General features: G+C 33.0%; 1 protein-coding gene across 4 annotated transcripts in view; it reads right to left on the reverse strand.

The window, feature by feature from the left end:
- Positions 1-26,603, reverse strand: part of ATP8A1 (ATPase phospholipid transporting 8A1) — a 249,302-nt gene that overhangs the window by 192,635 nt on the left and 30,064 nt on the right. For all 4 annotated transcript variants that reach the window (XM_074275001.1, XM_074274999.1, XM_074275000.1 and 1 more), the window contains exons 2-5: positions 21,023-21,137; positions 17,230-17,329; positions 13,402-13,500; positions 8,398-8,443 (exon numbers count right to left, since the gene is read on the reverse strand). In XM_074275001.1, the coding sequence (XP_074131102.1) occupies positions 8,398-8,443; positions 13,402-13,500; positions 17,230-17,329; positions 21,023-21,137 (360 nt within the window). The remainder of the gene's footprint in view (positions 1-8,397; positions 8,444-13,401; positions 13,501-17,229; positions 17,330-21,022; positions 21,138-26,603) is intronic.

Here is a 26,603-nt window from a genome sequence, read left to right on the forward strand (position 1 = left end):
CTGTATATTGTTACACACATCTATTACATGTTTATTATTCATGCTCTTAGATTGGAACTTTTTAAGGGCAATGACTGTCTTCTTAATTCTGATTTGTTTTCTGAGTTCCAATAAAGGAAATCATGTAGAAATAATAAAAATAGCTGCCATTTAGATGATAGTTTAAGTTTATCAATATATTATATAATATAAATATATATTACATATATTTTTTCATTTCCTCAGATATGAATATATCAAAACTTCATACCCATAATTCCATAATTATCTTCTCATTTCACAATATTCAATATTTGTTAAAAAGAATTTGGAGATCATTTTTTCCTTTTTGATCTGATTTTTTCTGTGCAGCAAGATTATTGCATATATATATATATATATTTTAATATATTTAAATATATTGGATTACTTGTTATCTAAGGGAGAGGTTAGGGAAGAGGGGGAAAATTTGGAACATAAGGTTTTGTAAGAGTCAATGGTGAAAAATTATCTGTACATATGTTTCGAAAATAAAAAGCTTTAAAAATAACAACTAAGCACTTAAAAAAAATAATTTTGAGATGAGTTCCAAGAAATGACAGGCCTGATCCCAGCATCAGAAACTAATAAAATAGAAGATAACCCAAGAAAGCTGGAAGACTCTCAGGTACAATACTGACCATAAATGATCTTGAAGATAAGGAAAAAAGCCAAAGTCTCTGCTGGGGATCTAAAGCATTTTTTGGTTGCACACTCTTCTCAGAGCACTGTTTTATGTGTTACAAAATGGGATTACCTATTATGTTATTAACATAATATAATATAATGTTATTATATTATTATTATATTAAAAGATGGCTATTTGTTTAAATAAAAAAAAACAATAAACAACTTTATGATTTCATAGTAAGAGCTCTTACCTTAACAAGAAGAATAGAAATAGAAAAGGATCTCTCAAATGAGCTCAGATTTCAAAGTATAAAGTATACTTTATAAAGTATACTATATATATATAGACACGTTTATATGTTATACTATAAAGTATACTATATATATATGCACATTTATATATGTTATACTATAAAGTATACTTCATAAAGTATATATTTTTAAAAGTATAAAAAGTGAGAAAAGAAATAAATAACTAAGGATGACAATGAATGAATGGCAAATAACAAGAACAGCATCTAGAAGATTAAAGCCTTGAAGTTATTTTGGCGGGTCACACTTTCTGTGCACAATTTTCTTTTTTTAAGATATAGATTGTGTAGTGGATAGAGTGCCAGGCCTGGACTCAGGAAAACTCATATTTGAATTCAAATCTGATCTCAGACATTTACTAGTTGTGTGAACCTGGCCAAGTCACTTTGCCTCAGTTTCCTCATCTGTTAAATAATATGCAGAAGGAAATGATAAACCATTTTAGTAACTTTGCCAAGAAAATACTGCATGAAGTCACAGGGGGAACAGAATCAGAACTGGATGAATTTCATGAGTGTCAAAGAGACCTTTTTTTTTGGAAATAGTATAGGAGAAGTCAATTCAATTCAATTTAACAAACAGTGATTGCTGCATACAAGTCACTGTGTTTAGGGGCTGGGAATACAAGGCCAAAAAAAGCAAAGTATTTCTATTCTCGAGGAGTTTATACTTTACAGACTCATTCATGAGTTTCAATGTTAATTAGTAGGTGGAAGAGACAACCTTGAAAAATAAGAGCCCTTCCTTAGCACAGAGAAATAGTACATAAAATATGCAAATTCAATATAACAACCAAATTTAATTTAACAATTAACAACCAAAGACTAGTATCAGAGAAAGGTCTTCCTGGATTAGAAATTCATGATCTCCATAATCCCCCAAATCTTGGAGTCAGAAAGGATCTCTGAGATTAGTCTAATTCAAATATATTCAAAAGATGATCAAGCAGCTTTTGCTTGAAAACTTACAATGAAATAAAATTTATTCTTTCTTAACCAAACCCACTGCTCTTTAGGACCATTTTGATTGTTAGGAAATGTTTATTCACTTAAGCTTAAATTAGCATCTTTTTATCCACTGCTATCAATTCTATAAGGGGACCCTAAGAACAACTCTCTCTTCTTTGAAGGCTATTTATGTACCTAACTAAGGAAAACTATTATATCTTAATTTGACAAGCTCTGTATTGCTAGACCCCTCAATCAATCTTTTTACTTGTGTGTGTGTGTGTGTGTGTGTGTGTGTGTGCGTGCGTGTGCGTGTGTGTGTGCGTGTGTATTAGACGCTTCAACCAATCTTTTTATGTACATGAGGTCTTCAACATCTTGGATGCTCTCCCCCAGACACTGTCCTGCTTATCACTGTCCATCGGAAAGCAGTTCTCAGAACCAAACACAATACTCCAGAAGTGGTCTGACTAAGCTAATTATAGGGACCTCCTCAGTCCTTGACTCTCTCATTGTACTTCTGATTGCACTTGTTCTTTGGCTGTCACATTCTGAGCATAGTCAAACACAGATTTTTTTCCTCAGATAAATCACTTTCTAGAAAGACATCACAATTTCTTTCTTATTTGTCCAGCTGATTGTTTGAATTAAGTACATAACTTTAATTTGTACTTTTATCTTATTAGATTTCACGTAGTGTTCCAGCTCATCAATATCTTTTTGAAACTTTACTCTATGATATATTCACCATTCCTGTTAACTTTTTCCACTTACAAATAAGCATGAACTTTTTTTTTTGCTTTCTCAAAATTGATAAAACTCCACCAGGGACTTCCAGTTAACATCAATCCAACAGTGACTACTTGGATGAGATTAGGTTTATAGATTACTCTTCTAGATATTCATTATACATCTTTTTCGGATAATCTAAGACAATGTAATGCCAGGGGGGCAATGACCTCACACAAGAGAACAAATTATTTCATAAGGGGACTAAGTTGGAAAAATGGGAGGGGAGAAAGAGATAGAAAAATATCTCTAAGCCCCTGAGAGGTGACAGGAGAGAAGTCCCTGCCCTATACTCCAAGACTGGATTCCAGACAACTGAAGCTGGGGAAAGCTAATGGTTGCAATTTGAGTCATAAACTAGTATCTCCCACTGAATTCATGATTCAAACAAGCTATAAATAATCTCTAATCAAGTACAAGACCTAGCCAAAAAAAATGAGAAAGCCAAGAAGAAAGAGTACTAATTTATAGGGCCAGCATTCATTTTTAAATCCATTGTAAATTTACACATTGTAAGCTTATCCCCTAATTTATAATGATCTCCCCAGGATAGGGTTCCCTACAGTTGTGCAAATGCTTAAAATAAATAAATCAATGTAAGACTATCTTTAGGAGAGGAGAAAATGACTGTATAGTCTCTCACAACCTAGACTGGCTAGCAGGAGAAACTCAGCAAGCAGAGACAACATGCTGGGCCCCAGAACAAGCAGAGGGTAATTCCAATTATTAGAATTCTGGGAAGAGCTGGTAGAGAAAAAGCTGTACTCCATAGGGTGACATGTCCCATTGCTTCATTTCTCTTGTCCCAACCAACTCCATTCCACCTCCCACACACATTGTTACCCATTTAAATCTCACCGACCTTTAAAAGTCAAGCTCAGCTAACAACTAATCAAAGATGCCTTCTCTCTACCCCCCCAGTTTAGTATAATCTTTCTTTCCTCTATATTCTCATAACCATTAGTTTATCCCTTTTTTATGAAGTTTAACTACAATACACTACAGAAAAAGACACTTGTGTAGCTGGCTTATCCTGCATCCCCTTTCTCACTGAGTTTCTCAAAATGCCTAAGAGTATCATTGATATAACTGGTAACTCATTAAATGTGCTCATAAAATGAACATTCACAGTTGGGGGAATAAGGTGATTAGAAGGGGGAAAAAAGCACAATTTTAATTTTGAAGCTAAAACTGCCTTTCTGATATCTGGGAAATATGGTGATGCTATTTGTTTGGATTTCTCTGAAGGAGAGAGAGGAAAAGATGGTTTATGGATTTCACCAGACTATCAAGTTTGACCTTCACATTAAAGGTGAAAAGAGAAAAGGTTATTTGGTTCGAAAAAGAAAAAGAAAAGCAAAGTAGTCAAAAAATCATAAATAGTCAAATAAATAATCATATGTAACCTATTTTAGCTTGTATTAAATATGCACTGTGGCTCTGTAAACAGAATGCTGGATTTAGACTCATATAGACCTGACCATAGGTAAATCACTTAAAACTCTTGAGTTTCACTCAGTTCCTTTATCTGTAAAAAAGGGCATAAGAATAGCTTCTAACTTAAAGAATTATTGTAGCAGTATTTTGAAACTCTGAAAGTGCTCTATGAGTAATATATCTTTAAAATTCCTTCGCAATTTTATTTAGTATTCCTCACCCAGTTTCAGTGTGCTAGTTTCATTTATAGCATAAAAATCAAAACCTAGAAAATGTCTCCGCACAAATAAACACTTCCTCCTCGCTAAGATTTGTGTATCCAAATAATAAAGCCAATGTTCTGTCTTTTTTCCCTTTATTTCCTTAATTTTCTGACCAGACACTTATAGATATGAAATTCAAACAGCAACATAAAATCAAGCACTATGAAACTAGGGTTATTTCTTGAAATGTGTTATATTAATGCATCCCATCAGTCTAATTACTTTATTTTATCTCACCTTTTAAAATTATCTTTTGGCTTATTCTCAATAAGGAAGGCATACCAATATTGAAGAGAGAAAAGAAAGTAATCAGATTTTTTCAGTCATTAAAAGGCTCTTCATTCTTTATAGATATAACTAGAGCTAATCAATGAAGCAATTCAAAAAGTATATATTCCCAACTATTCTAATTCTTTGAGTTCTTCAGTGATTTATAAACACAATAATCTAGTATGTGTCAGAAAGTACCCCTTATCTTCACTCAACTTTTGACTCCCTGAGTCATGGAAATAACAACTTTAAATAGCTCTTGGGCAAGTTGGAGATTGGGTGTCTGGGCAGATGGGGAAACCACAGCCAAATAGGGGGATGGGGTAGAAAAATGAAAAGGGGAGTAGCAGGCTAAGAACCTCAAGAACTCAGAGGTGCTCAAGATTGAAGAGACCTTTTTAATAGGTGGTTAATATTCTCAAAGAAAGTAAAAGAAAGAGAAGCAGAAAGAAATCTGACCGGCTCTCCCAGCTTAATGGAAATAAGATTGATTTTTTAAAATATTAAGGACTAGTTAATGGAACAACTTTATGCAATAAAATAGTTCTATTCATTTATTTCCAAGTGTTAAAAAATTATTTTGTATCATAAGATTCAAAAGGAAAATTGAATATCTGCCATTTTCCTCCTAAAACTTTGTCTTATAAGTCTGACGGAGAATCTTTGTCGTTTTAAAATCTTACTTCATGGTCACTGAGTAGTCAACAATTTTTTTTTTACAAAGTTCCAATAAGTGGATCTTGTCCCCAGGGTTAAGTAGACAGAAGCAATTGTCACTTGAATTTGCAAGTTCCGTCTTCTGTGAGCTGACAGACGATAAAAAGGATTATTTCTCAACTTAGAAAAGGAAGGACCTAGAAGTTAATCACTTCATTTCTGATAAATGTAACTGCATAATGAGACATGTATTTTCAAATATGGCCAATGTGTTGAGGTTTTTTGCTTGACAACACAAATTTGTTTCAAAGGCAGACTACTTTTTGCAGGATTTATTTTGCAAAAAATAAAGGGCAAAAATATACATAAGGAAACTGGGCCATTTTATTACAGTTGTGTTAAACCTAATATACACTTTTGGAACAAACCAAAGGGGGTTTGTTTGTATTCCCTTTCTTGTTCTTTATAGGTAGATGTGTTTCTGCTTGCTTGTAATTAAATAAATAATAATAATAAATAAATTTGTTAAAAAGTCTGTTTCTATAAGCATGCAGGGGTATCAAGACACATATCTAGTCTCACACTCCTTAAAGAAGGGACTCTCCCCGTGGAATGATATGAACCTTTGGGGTAAGCAGTTTTCTGTACCAAGGACAGCTTCCTCAATAAGAATGAGATAGTAGGCGTGGGCTGATCCTCATATAGCAGGCTAGAGAAGGGAGGAAAGGGAAGTTCTAGGATTCCAAAGTTGCTATTAACCAAGAGAGATAAAGAAGAAAAATACTTCAATGTCTCTAAGCAAATTAAAGGATAAAAGTGTTTCTTCTTCAATCTGTAACAGAGTTAATGGTTCCTTAGAAAAAAGATGTCCTTGGGAAGGTAAAGTGATCTCTTGACAAGTCTTTTGAAAATGACAAGTTTAATGCTTAATTGTCCATTAAAAAACAAAACAAAACAATAATTCCTTTTCCTCTCCAATTCAACAAAGCAAATTGGGACCTCATTCAGCTCTAATGATAACAGATTGCTTTCAAATCCAGCATATTGAGTTATTTAACAGCAAACCATGTCCTCCTCAAACATTTTTCTTATCTTTCCTCAGCTGCCAAATTGCTAAGCCCAAAAATGTGACTAATATGCGTAAACTGGGTCAAAAAAGAGATTCTTTTCTCTCACAATATAATTGCAAAGTCTTAGTGTGAAAGCAATAATTCCCAAGATATGAAATTCATAGCAAAAAACCTGTTGTTTAAACTTCTATAGCTCTAAGCTCCTTACCCCCACATTTAGCTTCTGAAATAAATTTTGTCCTCTATGCCCTGGTTTATGATCAGCTAAGCTTCTTCTGGAGATATCAATTTCTGAAGTTAGAAATGGTACTATCAGAAGATGCTAAATATACTGCAGTTTTTTCTTTCTTTTGAAAAACAGTAATTCTGTCAATGAAGTATGACTCAAGGAAGACAAAAAGAAATACCTGTAATAGCCAAGCAGAATAATTTTATCTGAAATGCTTTTAGAATGAGAAGCAATGTTATATATTTAAGAAATAGTAGCAGCTATAAGTGCCAGATGATGGTGGTAGGCAACTGTGAGAGAAAGGGGGCTATTTTTCAATTATAATACTAGGTTGACTGACAACAGTTAGGGCTATAACAGCAACTGGACACTTCTCTGTCCATGGTAGCCACCTATAGAAGAAAGCATATGTAAAACACCATCATCATCATCATCATCAAAGTTATATTATGCTTCAAAGCTTCCTTTTTTCTTAAGAGGAAACTTTCATTTTTTTCAATTACTTATAACAATTTTTAACATTAATTTTTAAAAATTCTGAGCTCCAAATTCTCTCTCCATAATTAAAACCTCCTCCCATATTGAAAAGATAAATAATGATACAGGTACAGTTATACAAAACATATATTCGTCATATTACAAAAGAAAACAGACAAAAAAAAGAAAAAAGAAAGTAAAAAAATGCTGTGATCTGCATTCAGACGCCATTAGTTCTTTGTCTGGAAGTATAGCATTTTTTTCATTAAGATTGCTTTGACATTGTCTTGGATCACTGTATTGAAAATAGCTAAGTTAATCACAGTTGATCATTATATTGGAATATACTTTCATATTTCCAAAGTGTTTAACAATTATTATCTCAGTTGATCCCCACAAAACTACAACAAAAGAAATTGGCTGCTATTATTCTACCCATGTTACAAATGAGAACATCGAGGCAGACAGCAGTTGAATGATTTCCTTTGAACTCTGCTCAATCCTGTTTCCAGGTTCAACACTCTTATTTCATAAAGGAAAACCTACAAAATAATCTTGCTTTTTGTCCCATAATATTTTATCTTCTGGCTTACTATCGCCTCTGCCTGGAATACACATACATCTTTACCTTCTCAGAATCCCTAGTTCCCTGCAAAACTCAAATGCCACCTTCTATGAAGTAAGGATTTGGTAAATATCGGTTGGTATGACAACAAGGGGCTTTGTTAACAGATTTACCTTCCTAATTGAGTTTTATTTAAGGAAATACTAAAAAATTAATAGATAATGTCAAAGAAACTAACAGCTTCTCTGTGGGAGAAGGTTTCTAAGGGCATTCTAAGATATAATAAAATATGGCTTTATATTTCTGAAGAAAAATCTGATAATTGATAGATTCTATGACTAGCTCAAAGTTGTATTCAGTGCTTTCTTCCACCTGTCATAACTAAACTTTAGACCACTACCTTGACTACATTTTTTGAAGAAACCGTGAAGATCACAGATATATTTTACAGCATTCAATAATGTCAAAGGAACTACTGAATTTATGAATGGTACTTAGAATAACACTGCTCTGAGGCATTTAACTATATTAAAAACATTATCTTCCAAATATATTGCCATTGTAAATCATTCTAATGTGAATTTAAATGTCAGGCTGACAAATACTGAAATTCAGATTTTAGAACTGAAACAAAGGCCTAAGAGATGCAGAGTCCCTGAAATTGAGTTATATTTAATCAGTATCATTCCTTTTCCAAATATGTTAGAAACCTATGAGAAGCAATCATTCTTACCTTGTGTCTGTTTCTTATTCACTGCATTATCAGCCTTGTGCCGTTTCTGAAATATAAAAACAAAAGCAGATGTGCCATTATTAAAAGCGATCGTTGTAGTCCACTACCAAAAATACTCAACTCCCAAATGGGGGCTTTTCCCCCCATTTAATTTGTTTTTAATTTTTTTCCTTTTATTTCTCAACTTTAATATCTAGTTAAATTGACATATACATAGATAAACCATGAGAAGATGAGGGAATGTAGGCAGTATTAGGGAAAACTAAGAATGGACATGCAGGCAAGAAGGTCAAAACTGAAAAAATAAACAACCCATGTAGTATACTTCTATAAAATGGAACATATTCTTGTGATGGTAACCAGGAAAGTGAGTGAGAATCACGAAAAATATCCCATCGAGGACCTGCTGGAGGAAGCTGAGACTATTTGACTTTGAAAATATACGATTTTGAATGTGGAAAGGAAAGAAGGCAGTAGACGATCAAGCCAGCTGCCTTCAAATATTTACAAGTTGTCAAGTGGAAAAAGCAGATGATCCACAAGGCTCTAGAAAATGGGGACTGCACAAATTAGTTCAAATAATAGGAAGACTTTTTCTAACAGTGCAGATAGGTTGAAAACGAAATAGGCAGGTTTGTTTGAATGAGTTTCCTACTGAAAAAAAGATATTCACAATTGTTGAATGGGTTGGACCCAATACAGAGAATGTTCCTGATGCAAGGAGGGAATTGACTTGATGATTCTAAGTCTCTAAGTTACTTTTTAGGTAAAATAAGTATTTTAGGTAAAACTCTGAAGGAAAAACTGTTTTATGCTAAGTGAAAGGTTATATAAAGTAAGTCAATAGTAATAGATTATATCATGAGAATTTTAAAATTTTCTTCCACAGAAAACATTATTTAACTACACTGATCATAAACATATTAATTCTCTCTTTAGAAAAATTAGTAAACTTCTACAATTAATTATTATTAAGTATTCAATGGGACTTTCTAGTTATACACAGTTCATAAAATTTGGCTTTTCCATCCTGTTTCATATTTCCTTAGTTACAAATCACTGTTAAAAGACAGCTGTATTAAAACTATTTCACACTTAATGAAAAGAGTGACATTGATGGATGGGAAAGAGTTTGATATTATATTCAAATGGAAGATATATAGATTATTTAGACTAGAGTGGGAAAGGAAGTACAGAAGAAAAAAATGCATGTTGGAAAATAGTCAAGTAAGCACCAAAGTGAACGATAAAGATTTGATTTACATAATCTCACCAGAACAGGAGTTTTTAATTTGTAATCCATCATGTTGGATGGAGGAAAAAAAATCTTTATTTTCAGTTGGATCTACCTAAAATTTAATATTTTATTCAATTATGAAATATAAAAAATACTTAATGGCCAAAGGGTCCACATTATTCAAAAAAAGCTTAGGAACTATTGTTCTACTAGAAGTACTGGTTGGACATTATACTAACTTATATTAGAGCATTGTATGATAGCATAGTGCAACAGTTATACATAAAAACTGTGGGAAAGTGAAATTATAATGCAGAAATCTTTTGTAATCTAAAACCCAAGTCAGATTTAGCTTACTATAACACGAGATTGACACAGATTGGGGCAATATGATAGGGGCCAAGACCCATTTAATTCTTTCTAATTATTAGAAATTTTTATACACGTTTATAGATATTTTCTAATTGGAAAAAAGGAGGGCTTTCCAATGAGAGGATTTTATAAATTCTCAAGTTCTTTTATAGTATAACACACAGAAAAATAATCAACCTGAAAATGGTTTTATTTATGTGATCCAGGATTAGGAGATATTAATATTGCTTCATAAATAAGTGAGCCCACCAGGATGAGCCTGATGATAAGACAGTGTACCCATATCCTATTTTCAGAGAATTAACAGTTGACATGCTAAGGAGTTTCAAATGTGACAAATTTGGTGATTATGATTCTTATCATATCTAGATAAAATTGGTTCTAAAGATGAAATGCATTTGTTAAACATGCATATATTTCCCCGCTAAGAACAAAATTATTATTTGCACATAACAGACCTAGGAATTATTTTCAGAATTAATTCCATTTTTAAATGAGCAAAAATCAATTTTTTTCTCCTCATGTTTTCTCAGAAAAATAACATTTTCAGCAAATTTTCTTAAGAAGAATACCAAAACAAATTCCTCCATTGTTCATGTACAAACTTACACATCTCCTTTTGCCCCCCCGGGTCCATCACCTCTTTGTAAGGTGGTGGGCAGCAAGCTTCATCATTGGTCCTCTGGAATCATGGTTGTCTACTCATGATTTTTAATGAAGAATGGAAGGAGCAGAAGGAATGAGAAAAGAGATCTGGATTTGAGGCATTCAGAAGGTATAAATGTTTTAGGCTCTAAAATATCTGTTTGTGATGTTGTTATTCAGTCATGTCCTATTCTTCAGAGCAGTTTGTCATTTCCTTCTCCAGCTAATTTTATAGATAAGAAAACTGAGGCAAACAGGGTTAAGTGACTTGCCAGAGTCACACAGCAAGTAAATGTCTGAGATCAGATTTGAACAAGGAAATCTCTTTCCACTTTGTTTATAGGGTATTTTGTGAATTTACCTGAATCTTATCAGTAAAAGAAAAAATAAAAAGGATATCTTTTGCCCCAAAGTGGGACAAAAAAACTGTAAGTTTAAGAATTTAAAACTTCAAGTTGTCCTATAGCTTCCCTTATTATCCTAAAGCTTGTTTATAACTTTATTCTGGTTATGAGCATACAATGTAGCAATTCATGAGAAAACTAGAAAAGAAAAAAAAAATAACTAGGGATATACTGTCCTCTTAAATTATCTTTATCCTCTCCAGGAATAAGTAAACACAGCTCTGATATCTTAGGGGAAAATAAACAAACAAAACACTTTCTTTTTCTATTGTAGAATGAACTAAGTTTAAGCCCTATATTCCCCTTAAGCTAACTGTTTTGGTCCAATTGCCCTATAATTACTTGCAATCTAGCTAATCACCAATATTTTATATTTAATAATGCATTTCACTGTGTTAATCTTTGATAAGATGTTTTTGTATTTTCATATAACAAACCTTAATTAAGTATGTATGGTGAAACTTCCTTGTCCATTTAACACATGTTCAGCTATTTCTATTTTCAGCAAGTATATTGCAAAAAAATAAGACAAGCATTTATTGATGAAAATTAACCAATTAATTCAATCCAATATCTCAAAATTTAGTCCAATAGGTAATGATCAACATAATGAAGTTTTGTGTGGTCTAATATTTTGAAACAAGTAATTTATTACTCAAACATAGAAATAGAGCATTATCACTTTATTTGTTTAAAGCTTCAAGAATAATAATATCCACTAAACTGGCAAATTATTCTGCTTCAAATATTTTTGTCATACAGATATGTTATCATTGTTATGTTTTATTATTATTGCTATTAGTCATTATTACTTTATAGTTTATATAAAAGTATATATGTATATATACTTATAATTTATATATATATATATAATATACATATTATATATTGCATATTTCTGGAATATTTTTTCTATCATTAGATAAGATTTTACAGTGTCAAGCGTTAATTATGTCCAAACACATTCCTTTATTTTCTATAACTGATTTGCACTTGTAAATTATTCCTTGAGAAACTTCATGAGTTGCATACTGTCTAATATTGACTATGTATCTATAACATATAAGGCAATATTCTTCCTTCTAGAGTATGTAATTTGACACTGTCCATAAACTAGATTTTCTCAGCCCAAAGAGCAAGGAAAATCATAACAAAAAGATTGGGATTCTAAGTGGCAGAAATAAATTCTTTAAAAATAAAAGATTATAAAATAAAAAGGCAGAATTGTGAACAGGGCCAGTCTCTGCCAACAGGAACTTCTGGATCATTAATAAGTATTAAAAATAGGTAATAGATAATAAGTGATCCTAGAATTGAATTTGCATGCAGTGTATGGACAAAGTGACATCATTCTTTTTAGTGGATGATCAATACCAGTTACTTCATTTTAAACAGGAAGGCTATGTTTCTTCGAGAGCACATGCATACACATACACACATTCCCAGACTTTCTAGATGTCTGAGACCAATACTGATGATTTAAAACTTTAGTTGACCTATTAAAATTCATGAAAACAAACCGAATTGAGATTCTATAGCTCCTCTCAGTCTTCTGAGTGATTGCCCAGATTGGTCTTGGAGAAAAATATTAATTCTCTCTTAGAAAAATAATATCCATATAAAACAACTCAAGGAATGGCTTACTGAATAGCTGTCTCAAATTTTTTCCCTGAAACTCATTTCGTTGTCTCACAGCTTGATGAAAGCTCAATAACTTGAGAATCAATTCAGTGAGGCAAAAAAAAATACCAAGAATACATGACAAATGGAATCTTGGTTGCCTCAAGTAAGATTGCTAAAATGAGGTTGAAAAAGAAGGAAAAAAATACCTCTAACCTTGACTTTCTTTTCTTTCCATTGCCTCATAGCAGCTGCAAAAAAAGCAAACTGGCTTTTCAAAAAGGAAGAAGAAAACTTAGAACTACTGAACTGAAATAAAAAGGGTCAAAGAAACTTAAGGAGGAAAAGGACAGTTTGAAAGTAATGAGAAGAAACAAATGGACCAAAGGTACTTAATAGGAAGGTAATTTAATGGTTATAAGCTCCATTGATGAAATATAATATCTGGATATTGAATTCCCTCAAGGTCAATTATTGCATTTCATTTATTGAGTTACTTCTCTGCCAGATTGTAAAGACCATAGGTGGATACTGAAACTTTTAATAATATTAATTGTACAGTAATACTTTTGTGCTATGGGGGCACAGTTTCTATATTTTTAACCTAATCAGACATCTCAGACATCCTGTGACAAAGTGTTATGTGGCCCAATACTATTTTCCTTCAAGTCTAGAAAACAAAATTACAATTAAGTTGTATATTTGCTTAGAAAAATATTGACTTACAATATCTTCAATGATCTCCTTGATAGCTGCCACAGCTAAGATAAATAAGAGAGGAACCAGCGTTGTATAGCGACCTGTTGGTGACACATCAGGTATTTGCTATTCAAATAGAAGAGAAAAAAATGCAATGAGAATCGACCTGAGTTTTGTAATATTTTCATAACAAAATTTGATAGTATCTCCTACGTTAGGGAACGCCAATGTGCCCCATTTTATTTGAGCCAGTTGTCTCAATTTGTTCAAACTAACAAAAAGAGGAGGGAGTGTATTAACAGGTTTTGTGGAAAAGCACAGGGCCTGGCATTTAGGGCAATTAGTAAATGCTTGTCTATGGACTACCTAATTAGTTATCTGTGTGATAACAGAGAACTAAGTTTAGTTATCTTTATGTCAATGACCAGCCCAATCTCTTTTCTAGACATCTCACTCACTCTCAGCAGTAATCAATCCAATTCAAAAGAATTTCTGACTAAACTTTCCTCTGAAAATTAATTGAAAAGGTATCTATTCATACAACACCAATAGAATACATTATCAAGTTATATAAATGCAAGCAACCTATAAATGAAATGGAATTACACGTGGCAGAACTGTGAAATAATGTGAAAATTCATCTTTAATTCTAAAACTGAAAGTGAAACATAATCCTATTCTTCACCAATACTTTTATTTCTTTAGTGAGGAAGATGGACTAGAAAAGCTAAGGAAGCATATTTTCAAAATGAGGAGATATCAATTATTACCAGAAATTATAAAAGTCACTTTTAAATAAAAAGAACCACTCTAGCTCAGATCCTTTTGTACTTGAAAATGAGAATGACCTAAATTATTTTGCAAACACTATTGACATAAAAATGAATCTTGCATCTTTTCCCATCCTTGATCATCTATTACCAATTTAACAAACAATTTAACCAAGGTAACAAATGACAAATGACTTGTAGTCTTTTCAATGATTTAACTCTAAAAGTATAATTTTATATTTAGAATATTTGGTATTCCGTTACACTTGAACATTTTATATTTTCAGATTTCATCCCAAATAAATAGCACATTTCAAACTTATTACAATATGTATAACTTCTAAAAAAGCATAGAATTTTATATCTCTTAAACCAATGGCTTAAGAAACAATGTTGAAAATAAAAGGGGCAACCCCTCAAAAAACAAAAACAAAAACAAAACAAAACAAAAAAACAAGCACAATACTCATAACATCCTAAGGATACTCAAATCTTTGAGCCAAAGCCTTGAATTATCAAGAAATTTATCCAAGTTTCGGTTACTGCCGTAAATCTATTAATACAAAAGTATCATCCAAAGAGAATGACCATGTGAGAAGAAAACACCTCTAAATTACTCTTGAGCTCAGGGAGCTGATAATTATACTGCTAAAAATCAAGCATTAACCAAGACTCTCTAAGGAGTATTTCAAAAAAGAACATCATCTCATAATCCTCCATAAACAAAACCTAAGGGAGCAGAAGAGGAAGTTTTGGCCCTGCTTTTTCAATCTGCTAACAGGACACCATCACCTGGATTCATACTGTGAGCCATTCTAAGGCAGGAACTTCTCCAAGCTCCACAGCCAATGGTAGTTAAGAGCCAGTACCTATGGCAAGATAGCAGGGAACAAGATAGCTCGAAATAACACTGTAAGAATCTGTTCCCACAACGTCCTCATAAAGATAACAGTTGGAGATTGCCATCACATTTTAAATGGGTATGGGAAACTAAATTAGCTGCCTTATGTGAATCCCCTTAAGAGATTTTCATTTATAGCTAATTAGCCATCATGGGGAATGTCTTTGGCTAAGAGCAACTGAAATGACCTTCAAGTTGCATATATGTTTTTTGGTTTGCTTTTTAATAATAACTTTTTATTTATCAAAATACACACAGATAATTTTCAACATTCATTTTTGAAAAATTTCGTGTTCCATATTTTTCTCCCTCTTCCCTTTTCCCCTCAGACAGCAAGTAATCCAATATAGGTTAAATATGTGCAATTCTTCTAAACAGCATATATGTTTTAATACAAAACACCTCTAATAGTCATGGTACAATGTCCAAAACACTGAATTTGGGACCTGAGGAACCAAGTCAGAATCTTAGCTGTGCTACCTGTGTGGTTTTGGCGAGTTACACCTGCTTTCTCAGCCTCAGTTTCCCCATCTTTAAAATGAGAAGGCTGGATTCGATTATGTTGACCATCCTTTCTAATTCAATGTGAGCTTAACTTTGTATTTTCACCAAATGGACGCCTCTTACCTGTCTAACAATTCCTTCTCATCCTTTCCTTAATGGATCTTCATTCAGGACACTCAGTCTGGTATCCCTCCCTCTATCCTATCTCATTTGATGATCTCAGCAACCCACTTGGATTTAATTATAGTCTCTGCCTGTATGAGCTACACTATACTTATTTAGCCATCACCTCTCTCCTGAATTCTGGTCTTGCATCACTAATCACTTGTTGGACAGCTCCAACTGGATGTTCCACAGACATCCAAAATCGAAATCGTCATCTCCCCAAAACTCTGCCTTCTTCCTAATTTCTCAATGCTATTCAAGGTCCACCATCTTCCAAGTCGTCCTGAACGTCCTCCTTAAGGCCTTCTCTCTCATCCTCTTTTCATCAATCTGTTGCCAAATCCTATTTATTCCAGTTTAGCAACTCTCTCAAAGATGCTCTAGTCTCTGCTGTCACCCAGGTGAAGGCCCTCATTACCATATACGCGGGCCAGGGCAATAGCTGGCTGTTTGGTCTCCCTGCCACAAGTCTTTCCTCATCTCGTAAGAATAGGTCAGTCTCCATAAACTGCAGTGGTTCCCTAGGATCTCCAGGATCAAATAGAAAATCTGTTTGATTTTAAATCCCTCCATGACCCAGCCCCTTTCCATCTTTTCAGTCTTATTCTTTTGGTCACCTCATGGATTCTGTATACATGGACACTAACTTCCTTGTCATCCCTCTCATAGAACCCAGCTCCCAGGTCCAAGCATTTGCTTTTCCTCCTCAATTCCACTTCCTGCCTTCCCTTAAGTTTCAGCTTATCTCATCGGCAAGAAGACTTTCTCAGTATTTAATTCTCCTCAGTTCCTTCTCCGTTTATCTCCAATTTATCATGTGCATATCTTATATGTACATGGTTTGCAGTGTTTTTTCTCCCTATCATATTATATTCTATTCCTCCTTATATATAGTCCCCACTTCTCTTGGAGTGGGAAAGGGGATAATTTTGTTTTTCTCTGTATCCACAGCATTTATTAAAGAATTAATAAAAACTGCTCAGATATGTGATTATAAAAAAAGACAATAAAAATATACAAATATACAGTAAATAAAATATTTCTGGTGAGTCTGCAAACTAGCTTAACTCCACTTGGGGTGGGGAAGAGAATAATTTTGTTTTTCTCTGTATCTGTGTTAGCACAGTGCTTGTCACTTTTTAAAGAATTAATAAACACTTTAGATATTTGATTATGCAAAAAAGACAATAAAACCCACATAAACACAGTAAATATAACATTTCTGGTAGCAGGTCTAACTGGGCAAAGGCAAAGCCTGGTGTTATATTAATGTTCTAAGAGTTAAAATTTGAAGACATAAAACAAAGTGGGAAAAACTCAATTACATAGCCTTAGGGAGGAGGGACACCAGGGAAATAGGTACAACCTGGTCTGAGTCTGCAAACTAACTAATCTTCACCTTTGAGAATTTCCCAAGAGTTGATAAACCAAGTCCAAGGCTTATCAAAGACATTTGTTAGTACCTCAGCATGTGACCTTAAATGCTAGGTTATTTTTTTTCATGAATGTACTTACCTGAAGCAATGCAATAAAAAGAAAAAATGAATTTGCAGCTCTTCTGAACTGGGAGTACAGAAATCTTGGCAGGAATGTAATGATGTTGTACTTGGCTGTGCTGTAAAATACAAATCAGGAGAAAGAAGCCTCAAAAATACAAGTTAATTCATGACTTCCACATTACTCTCCAAATGGCATCAAGAAAATGTGCAATTTATTCAACATTGGGAGAGCATTCCAGAAGACCATGGGGTTCAGAATAGTCTCTTCTAGGAGGGAGCTCCATCTATGTGAGAAGTGGAGTCTCAAAGCCAAAGTAGATTTTGTTTTTTGGGCAAAATCTTTTGTCTTTGGCCATTTTCTGTTTCACCAAAAAGTTACTGACGGAGGCCTCTGTTTTTAATCAGTCACAAAGCAATTATTGATAGCTTACTATGTGTTAGACTAGGACAAAAAGACAAAAGCAAAAAAGTTCCAATCCTCAAGGAGCTTTTGGGGGAGAGATAGGGATAAACATACAATAAATAGGTAACTTCTCAGTGGGGAACGCACTAGTAAAGGTGAGGATTAGGGAAGGTTTCACGTAGAAAGTAGTCCTTGGAGAAAACTTGGAACTCTAGAACTTGAGATGGGAGTGTATCACAGAGATAGGGAGTGGCCAGTGCAAAAATAGAGAGAGGGGAAATAGAATTCTATATATGAAAAAAGGTAAGAAGGATAGATGGACTAGATTATGTAGTGTCTGTATGGGAAACCATATAAATGATGGTAAAGGTAGATTAAAGCCCAGTCATGCAGGTTTTGGGAAACTCCCTTACTATCATTTTTAATTTATTTATTTTATTCTGAACTTAAGAAAGAAATTAAGCATTTACATAATATAGTAGAATAGAAAAAAAAGATGACTGTACATGAAACTGCAATGTATTATGTACAGCTTCATATTGCTTTTAAATATATAATGAAGTTATCACGTAACCTCTTTTTCCTTTTCCTTTTTTTTTTTTTTTTTTTTTTTTTAATTCCCCTTCCTAGATAATAGTTACCTGCACTCTAGAGATGCTTCCCATTAGGGATAAATGTGTGACACATACACACATTATATGTAAAATCATTCTATAGATACTTCTATTCATCAGTTCTTTTTCTAGATAGTATTTTCTCTCAAATGTCTTTTGTAGCTAATTTAGGTATTGATAATAGCCAAAATGACTTATTCACTCAAAGTCATTCTTAAAACATACTGCTATCATTGTATACAACATTCCCTGGGGTTCTGCTCATTTTGTTCTTCATTATTTTGTGCAAATCTATTCATGTTTCTCCAAGATGGTAGAGTTCATCATTTCTTACTGCACAATAGTACTTCATCACAATTATATACCACAACTTATCCAGCCATTCTCCAATTGAAGGGAGTTTCCAGTTCTTTGACACCACAAGGAGAGCTGCTATCAATATTTTAGGACAAAAAGGTCCTTTTTCTTTTCCCCTAAACCTCCTTCAATATTTTTAACCAAAAGATTCTTTGATGGGAAATAATGTCTTTGCTAAAATAATTCAGCGATTTGTGTAGGAGGTAAATGATTTTTTTTTTTTTAACATTTCTAGAGTTGGAACATACGCTCAGAAAGTGAAACTATTTAAGAAAATGGCATTTATAAGGCAGCATCGAGAGTAATAGCATCTGTACTTGGCGTCTGATGGACTTTTTACTAGTGCAATTTCAGCCATAAGTCTATCTCTAGTCTGGCTGGATACAGCCACATGTTTCTTTTACTAAGCAGGTGAAAGAATGACTAGTTAGGAAGGTGATACCTGGGAAACTCACTGAGACATAAACATTGCTATAAACTTGCTGCAGAGAGTAAAAGCACAAACTAGTAACAGACCACATTTGAAGATCGTCTGTCATATTTACAAACCCATCACAGCAAAATTCATTTATCTGTAACTTATTACATTCTACTAACTTGTTATATACAGGCCCAGTGGTTCAACTCTCAAACTTTCTTTCTTTCTTTTATAACCAACTTTCAATTACTGAGGGGCCTAACATAGTGGATTATTCCTTCTTCTGATTTCTATTACTTCCTATCTTGGGTATATCACTTTTTCTTGAACATCTTGATCATTAGAGAAAGGAAAAAGAAATAAAAACGGAACCAATTATTTCTTTATTTAATGACAGCTATAATGCAAAAGTTCAGAAATGATACTTGTAGCTAAAATTCATCTTTTGGATCACTATAAAATTCTGTTTAATTATATTCTTTTGTTTCTCCTTAAATTGACCAAACATTTTCTAAGCAAACAATATTAAAGTAGCATTTCAGGGTGCACATATATGTGTATATTATATATTTATAGGTATACCCATGTAGCTAAAATTCATCTTTTCGATCACCATAAAATTCTGTTTAATTATATTCTTTTGTTTCTCCTTAAGTTGACCAAACATTTTCTAAGCAAACAATATTAAAGTAGCATTTCAGGGTGCATATATATGTGTATATTATACATATATATATTATACATATATATATTATACATATATATATTATACATATTATACATATATATTATATATATATATATATATTATACATATTATACATATTATATACATATATATATATATATATATACATATATTATATACATATATATATATACATATATATATATATTATACATATTATACATATATATTATACATATATAATATATACATATATATATTATACATATATATATTATACATATATATATTATACATATATATATTATACATATATATACAATAAACACATATATGTTTATTATATGTGTGTATATTATATATATTCATGTATATGCATGTCTATATGTGTGTTATGAATTATTAAGAAAGCTTGATATAACATCCATCTTAATCAATGTGCTAATCAGCATCCCAGTAAGAAGACATTGCTATCTTATTAGATCCTTTAAACTCTTAGCTTCACTCAAATTACCTGGAATAATTAAATAGATTTTGATTACTGGGGATCAAATGCAATCATGTCACAACTGTATGCACTTTCACTTTTTAAAAAATATACCCTCCTTAGAAGAAAACACAACATAAATCATAGATCAATAATTACAATGAGAGCTCAAAATATTCTATAGATTTCTAGTTAGAATTTACAAAGATTATTAAAATATTTACAAAAAGTACTCCTAAAAAGATATTCAAAAATCAATTGATAAAGCTAATGTCAAATACCCCCCAAATCTCAACAGAAAGCATGTGAAGTGGGGGAGGGAAGAGAAGAATCATTACTGGGTAGGCACTTTGCAAATATTATCTCCTTTACCACAGATTTTTAACATTTACCTTCCAGCATATAACTTTCCCTGAAGATTTCCCCTCACCCAATGCATTTTCCATCTCTATACCCTAAAAAAATCCACCAATCTAAACCATGTCTCCATTCCTGTACATATTGGACTCAAATATTGAATTTCATAGCTAAAGTTCACTTAGGGGAGATTTTGTTTCTTTACATAGTTGAGGATATTATTATTGTTAGAATTAATTTTTAAAAAGTATTGAATAAAAGCAGTGAAGTTTATGAAGTACTTCATTTATATTATTTCATTTGATTTTCTGAGGTAAAAGTAGAATTACTATTATCTCTATAGAGGCAAAGTGATTTGACAAGGGTCACCATGTCCAATAATTACCGAAGTTGGACTTACAGTTTTCTGAGTTTAATACCACTGCTCTAGATTTTGTGATACTGAAAGATTATATATGCTACAATAATTGTTAGCAGGTTTTTACCTCACATGGTTGTTGCAGAACTTGGTCAGCTGAGGTTGGTTGAGAAATATAGTCCTTATTTCTTCCTGATCAGCCAGAGAAGTTTTCTCTGAAACATCATCTGTCTTTTCATAGCCTTCAGAAACAAAGAGAATATTCTTAATAACTAAGAAATATTTCATTATGCATTATTTATCAAAATATGCTTTTTGAGTCTTCAAAAATGATCAAAGATTTGTTTCAGTTTTCTTTACAATTTAAATTTCAAATGACATTTTTTCTATATAGATCTTCAATAGTAGACACATTAAACATATGTTTGATTGATTTAATAGAATATTCCTTGTTGGATAATGTTATAAAAATTACTCATGCATACATACTGTCAAAAATGTATAATTATAAAATTAATAAAATAAAAAAGAAACTTAAAAAAAAGAATATTCCCTTGTTTCTCTCTTTTCACAGGACTCTCTAGCCTAAGATTTAAATTTAAACAAAAATATTGAAGGGAATGAACAAATGAATGAATAAAAAAACATTTTTTAAGGATGATGCCCCAAGTACTGTATTAAGCACTGGTGATGCAATTATAGATGCAAATGAGAGTTCTTTCCTTCAAGGAACTGAAAATTTAATAGGCAACAAAGTATCCAAAGGGGAAAAGTGGCTGGGTACTAGTGCACAAGTTACAGGGATGGAGGACTGTGGGGCAACAGGGCAGAAACTGAAACACTGCATTCAGTACTCCAGTACCAAAGATGGCTGGTAAGGTATAGAAAGAGGGAATCAAGTGGTCAGAGAGAATGTGAAATTCAAAAGATCAGAATTCTTTTACTCTATAGTAATGTAGTGATAATGCTAATTTTATTTTATTTATTTATTGTCCAGGTAATTGGAGTTAAGTGGCTTCTCTAGAGTCACATAGTTAAGTTTTAAGTGGACTTGAACTCAGATTCTTCTGACTTCAGGAATAATGTTCTATATACTAAGTCATCTAACTGTCCTTGATAACACTAATTTTAGTCCTGAATGGGTAGATGTGAGTAGTTAAATGGCTATTTTGGAAAGAAAAAAAATTCCATCCACTAATATAAATTTGGTTTAAAAACTGACTGAAAAGAAAGTCCATAAATCAATATATCCATTGAATTTTTAAATCACATTCTGAGATTATATTATATAATATATATTACATATTATATAAATTAATTATATGACATGTTACAAAATCTGACAAATATATATAACACAGAATTTGTTTGTTGCAAGAATCCTGTTTATAGAGTCAAACTTCTATCCTATTCCCCTGCCAATTGATTCCTTTTCACACATTCCCTTGAAAAGAGGGAGAAAGTGGTAATTCAGATTGGTAACTCTGAGGATACTGTGTGATGGTCAGTTCTCAGAGAAGCTAAATCAGGGATCTGGGCTCCCCACACAGGACCATGTTCACCATGTTAATTAAAGAAGTCAGAGTGCAGTGGAAAGTTTACTAAACTAGGGAATGCTAAACTTGTATCCACAGTTAATTATTTATTAAGCAACTCAAATGTTCCAGACACTGCTCTGAGCTCTGAGCAGACAAAGAAAATAAAAGACAAAATTCTGGTCAATGTGAGAAACAACGTGGAAACAAAGTACAGACAAGATAGGAATAAACTAAATGGGAAGTGATCTCAGACCTGTGTTGGGCAGCTGGGAGGAGCTGTGAAAGGCTTTTTCTTGTATTTGTTTTGTTTTCAGAAAGTCAGATTTGAATTGAGTCTTGAAGGAAGCCAGGGAAAAGAACAAGTATTCCAGCCTTGAAGTAAAAAGGCACAGATCAAGAGAACGTGAAAGCTGGAGGCGTGAAGAGATTGTCAAGGTCGGGAGAGTCCATTTTCAAAGTCAGAGAGTTGACATTTGATTCTGGAGGTAATGGGGAGCCACTGCAGCATAATGAAGAAGGGAATAACATGGTTGCACCTGCCCTTTAGCAAGATTGATTTGTCTGCTGAGTGAAGGTGTAAGAAGTAACATGGGGCGAGGAGACAAAGCAGAAGCAGGAGCGATCAAGAAAACAGCCTGGAAAAGAAGGGTATTCCAAGTAGCACAAATGCATTTTTGTTTTGTTTCCCCTGGGGCTTTCATTTGTTTCTGACAAAACTACTTTGTACAACACCATAATCTTTTCTGAACTAACTCCTAAGTTGAGGAATTGCAGCTGGCCCCTTTGTAATTAAGGATTCAGAAAAGCAAAAATATTATTTCTTAAAAAGGGAAGTAGCATTGATTATTCCATAACAGAGATGTTTTTAGACTTTTTTGTATGTCACTGTACCCTTTAAATATGTGGACAAGCCTATGGAGCTCTTCTTAGAATGTTTTTAAATGTGTAAGATAAATACAATCACAAAGGAAACCTATTCTATTATAAGTAAGTTTCCTTTGTGATGTATTTATTTTTGTATTTATTATTATTATTGTATCTGTTATTATTATGATGATTGTATTTATCTTCCCCCATGTAAATTCATTATCCCATGTCTAAATTTAGTCACTTCAAGTCAAAAACTACTGCCACGAAAGGTCATCTCAGAATTTAAGTTCTTACATTTACAGCACTACAAATGTATGATTCCTATCTTCTCACTGGAGATTCCAAAGACTTAATATAATTTGCACTGGTTTTGAAGATTGGAAAAATACATGAACTGATACAGAATGAAGTAAGTAGGACCAAGAGAATAATTTATGCTATGATTGCAAAATACATAACATGAAGTAAAAGAACTTTGAAAGACTTTAGAATTCTGATCCAAGCAGAAAACAAGAGGGACTTCAAAAAAAACTAGGGATAAAAGCAGTGGCTAGAGATAAAGAATGAAATATGCATTCTCACCCATCACTAAAATACACATTTGTTTTGCAGGAAGCATTTGTGACAAGAGAAAAGTAAATTAGTAGGTGGTTTGACAGAAATGTCAAAATACAAAGGGAAATAAGAAAACATTTTTAAATGCAGAGAAAAACAACAACAAAAAAATCGGAAGGCAACAGTTTTGTGGTTACCTTATTAATTTTTTTATATTATATATGGTTTTTAAAGAAACATACACAGCATTAATTGGGTGTACAAATCTCTTGTTTTTCCCTATGCATTGAAAAATAGTTGTTAAGTTTGCAATAAATAATTATATGAAGATACTAACATTTTAGACGTAGACAATTCAAATAAAATATATACAATTAGCAACTTCCATTTTAAGTGCCACTTGCATGCTAGTAACTGATAGAAATATAAACTAAGATAAGACACTATCACTGCTCTCATGAAATCTGTAGTCTAGGAGAGAATAAGATATTAATATATATAAAATAATTAAAATACACACATCAGAAAGCTAAGAAACAAATCCCGAGCTCTGAGGTTTATTACTTACTTTTTTAAAAAGTTTATTTTATTTTCCAATTCTGAACCTATAAAACACCTAATAAATGTCCATTTCCTCATATAATGTAGAATATGAAAAAAAAAGATTGCGTATGTCTCTATGTATTACTTCAATACTAATACGATGACACTATCTAATAGATAATAATACTACGTATTATTACTATCAACAAATTTCAAAACTAGCCGGTTTGTATTTCTAATATTGTATATGTTCTGCACATTTAAAAAATAGTTTCAATCATCTCTTTTTTGGGGGGGAGGGGGGAAAGGGCAATCCTACTACTATTCCCATTCTTCCTCCCATCCCCAGCTCCTCCCCAAATAAAATATAATAATGAAAAATAAAACCTTTGCCAGAGATTTGCATTGTCAGAAAAAAATTCCCATATTGACCACACCCAGAAATGTATTTCTCATTCTGCATTTTGAGTCCATTTATTCTTTGTCATAGAGTGTGTATTATATTTCATAATCAGTCCTCTGGAATACCAGTTATTACTTATCATAAGCTATTAAAACTGTTTTTCTTGCCAACGGTTGTATTCTAAAACTACTTAGTCATTTTTTCTGGTGGACACGAGTGGAAGCTGGGGCACCAGTCACTGCAAGTGGGGAGAGCTCTGTTTTCATTCCTGTTCTTCCACTAACAAGCTACAGTCATTTAACTTTCTGGGATTTAGTTTGCACATATGAAAGAAAGCAGCTAGCTTAGATCATTTTAAGGTCTTTTTCAGCACTGTGATCCTATGGTATTTTGAATTCAAGTCAATGAGCATTTATTAAGCCCTAATTACGTGCCAGGCATTGTGGCAATAATAGCAAAAATAGCTCTTTGTGGTCAAAAAATAGCTCTTTGTAAGATCTAGGGATTCAAAAAAAGGACAAAAAACAGTCCTTTTTGTCAGAGGTTACAGTCTAATGAGGAAGGCAACAGTTAAAGAGTTATATACAACAAGATGTGGATAGGAAAAAATGGGGATCATCAATGGAGGGAAGGCACTTGCATTAAGAAGGACTGGGAAAGACTTCTCATAAAACGGGGGACTTTAGCTGAGACTTAAAAAAAAGTAGAGATAAGGAGGAAGAGTATTCAAAGCACCAGAAAAGTCAGTGAAAATGCTGGGGGATTTATCTCCTGAAGTACAAAAGCAAGGAGATCAGTGTCTGTCAGAATAAAAGCTACAGTCAAGTACAGAAATAATGGGAAAGTAGGAGGGGACCAAATTAAAGGCCTTTACAAGATAAATAGGATTTTACATCTGACACTATGGAGCCTTAGGAGCCAGTGCAGTCAAGATCACTCTGGCAAATAAGAGTTGGATGGACGAGATTGGGGAGAGATTTGAGGTACAATAATCCAGGAGAGATGAGGGCTAGGAAGGAGACTACAGTCTGCGGCCTGCTACTACCTGGCAAAGAATAAATGGCAAAATGTTAGTAGGATTTACTAAACTCAAAATCCACCTGCTTCTGTGCAGACATCCAGAGAGAAAACTATTTTAAAAGCAGGATTCAATTCTTATTTAGGAAACAGTACTTAATTGTACAATACATCAGGGACCTGTGATTTCATCAGCAGGAGAACACCTGGTTTGGAAACTCAATCCTAACAGCTCCCATTATATGGTATCGTAAAACTTGTAAAATGTTCTATATTTGTTATCTCAGTTAATCCTCACCAAATGACCTTACGAGGTAGGAACTATAATTATTATTATTATTATTGCTATTTTATTTACATATGAGCAAACCAAGGCTCAGAGGTCCACTGTCTCCCCATGGTTTACAAGGGCCAGTAAGTGCAGGACTGAAGGAAAGTCTTCCTCCAAGGAAATCCAGTAAGCTGCCCACCACACCTGAAGTACAGAGATTTAGCTAGCAGCCTACTACTGCTCTCCATCATTTTCTGTAACATGGAGTCTACAGAGAGTTTCTCAAAGATTATCTTACTGAGCCACAGCCGATGGCTGTCAGCAGGAGGATCTCAAGCTGGAGGGGATCTCCATTCTAAGCTCAGCACCATGTCCATTGTTCCACACTTCCTCTCTACTTGTATAAATCTGTCATTTTCAATAACAGATCTTTTCCCAATTAATGAGAATTCCATTAAAAAAAAAATGCTGTTGCCGTTCATAGATATAGAGCTTCGTGGGAATTTGGAGA

The sequence above is a fragment of the Sminthopsis crassicaudata genome, chromosome 6, assembly GCF_048593235.1.
Source record: "Sminthopsis crassicaudata isolate SCR6 chromosome 6, ASM4859323v1, whole genome shotgun sequence".
Taxonomy (NCBI): Eukaryota; Metazoa; Chordata; class Mammalia; order Dasyuromorphia; family Dasyuridae; genus Sminthopsis; species Sminthopsis crassicaudata.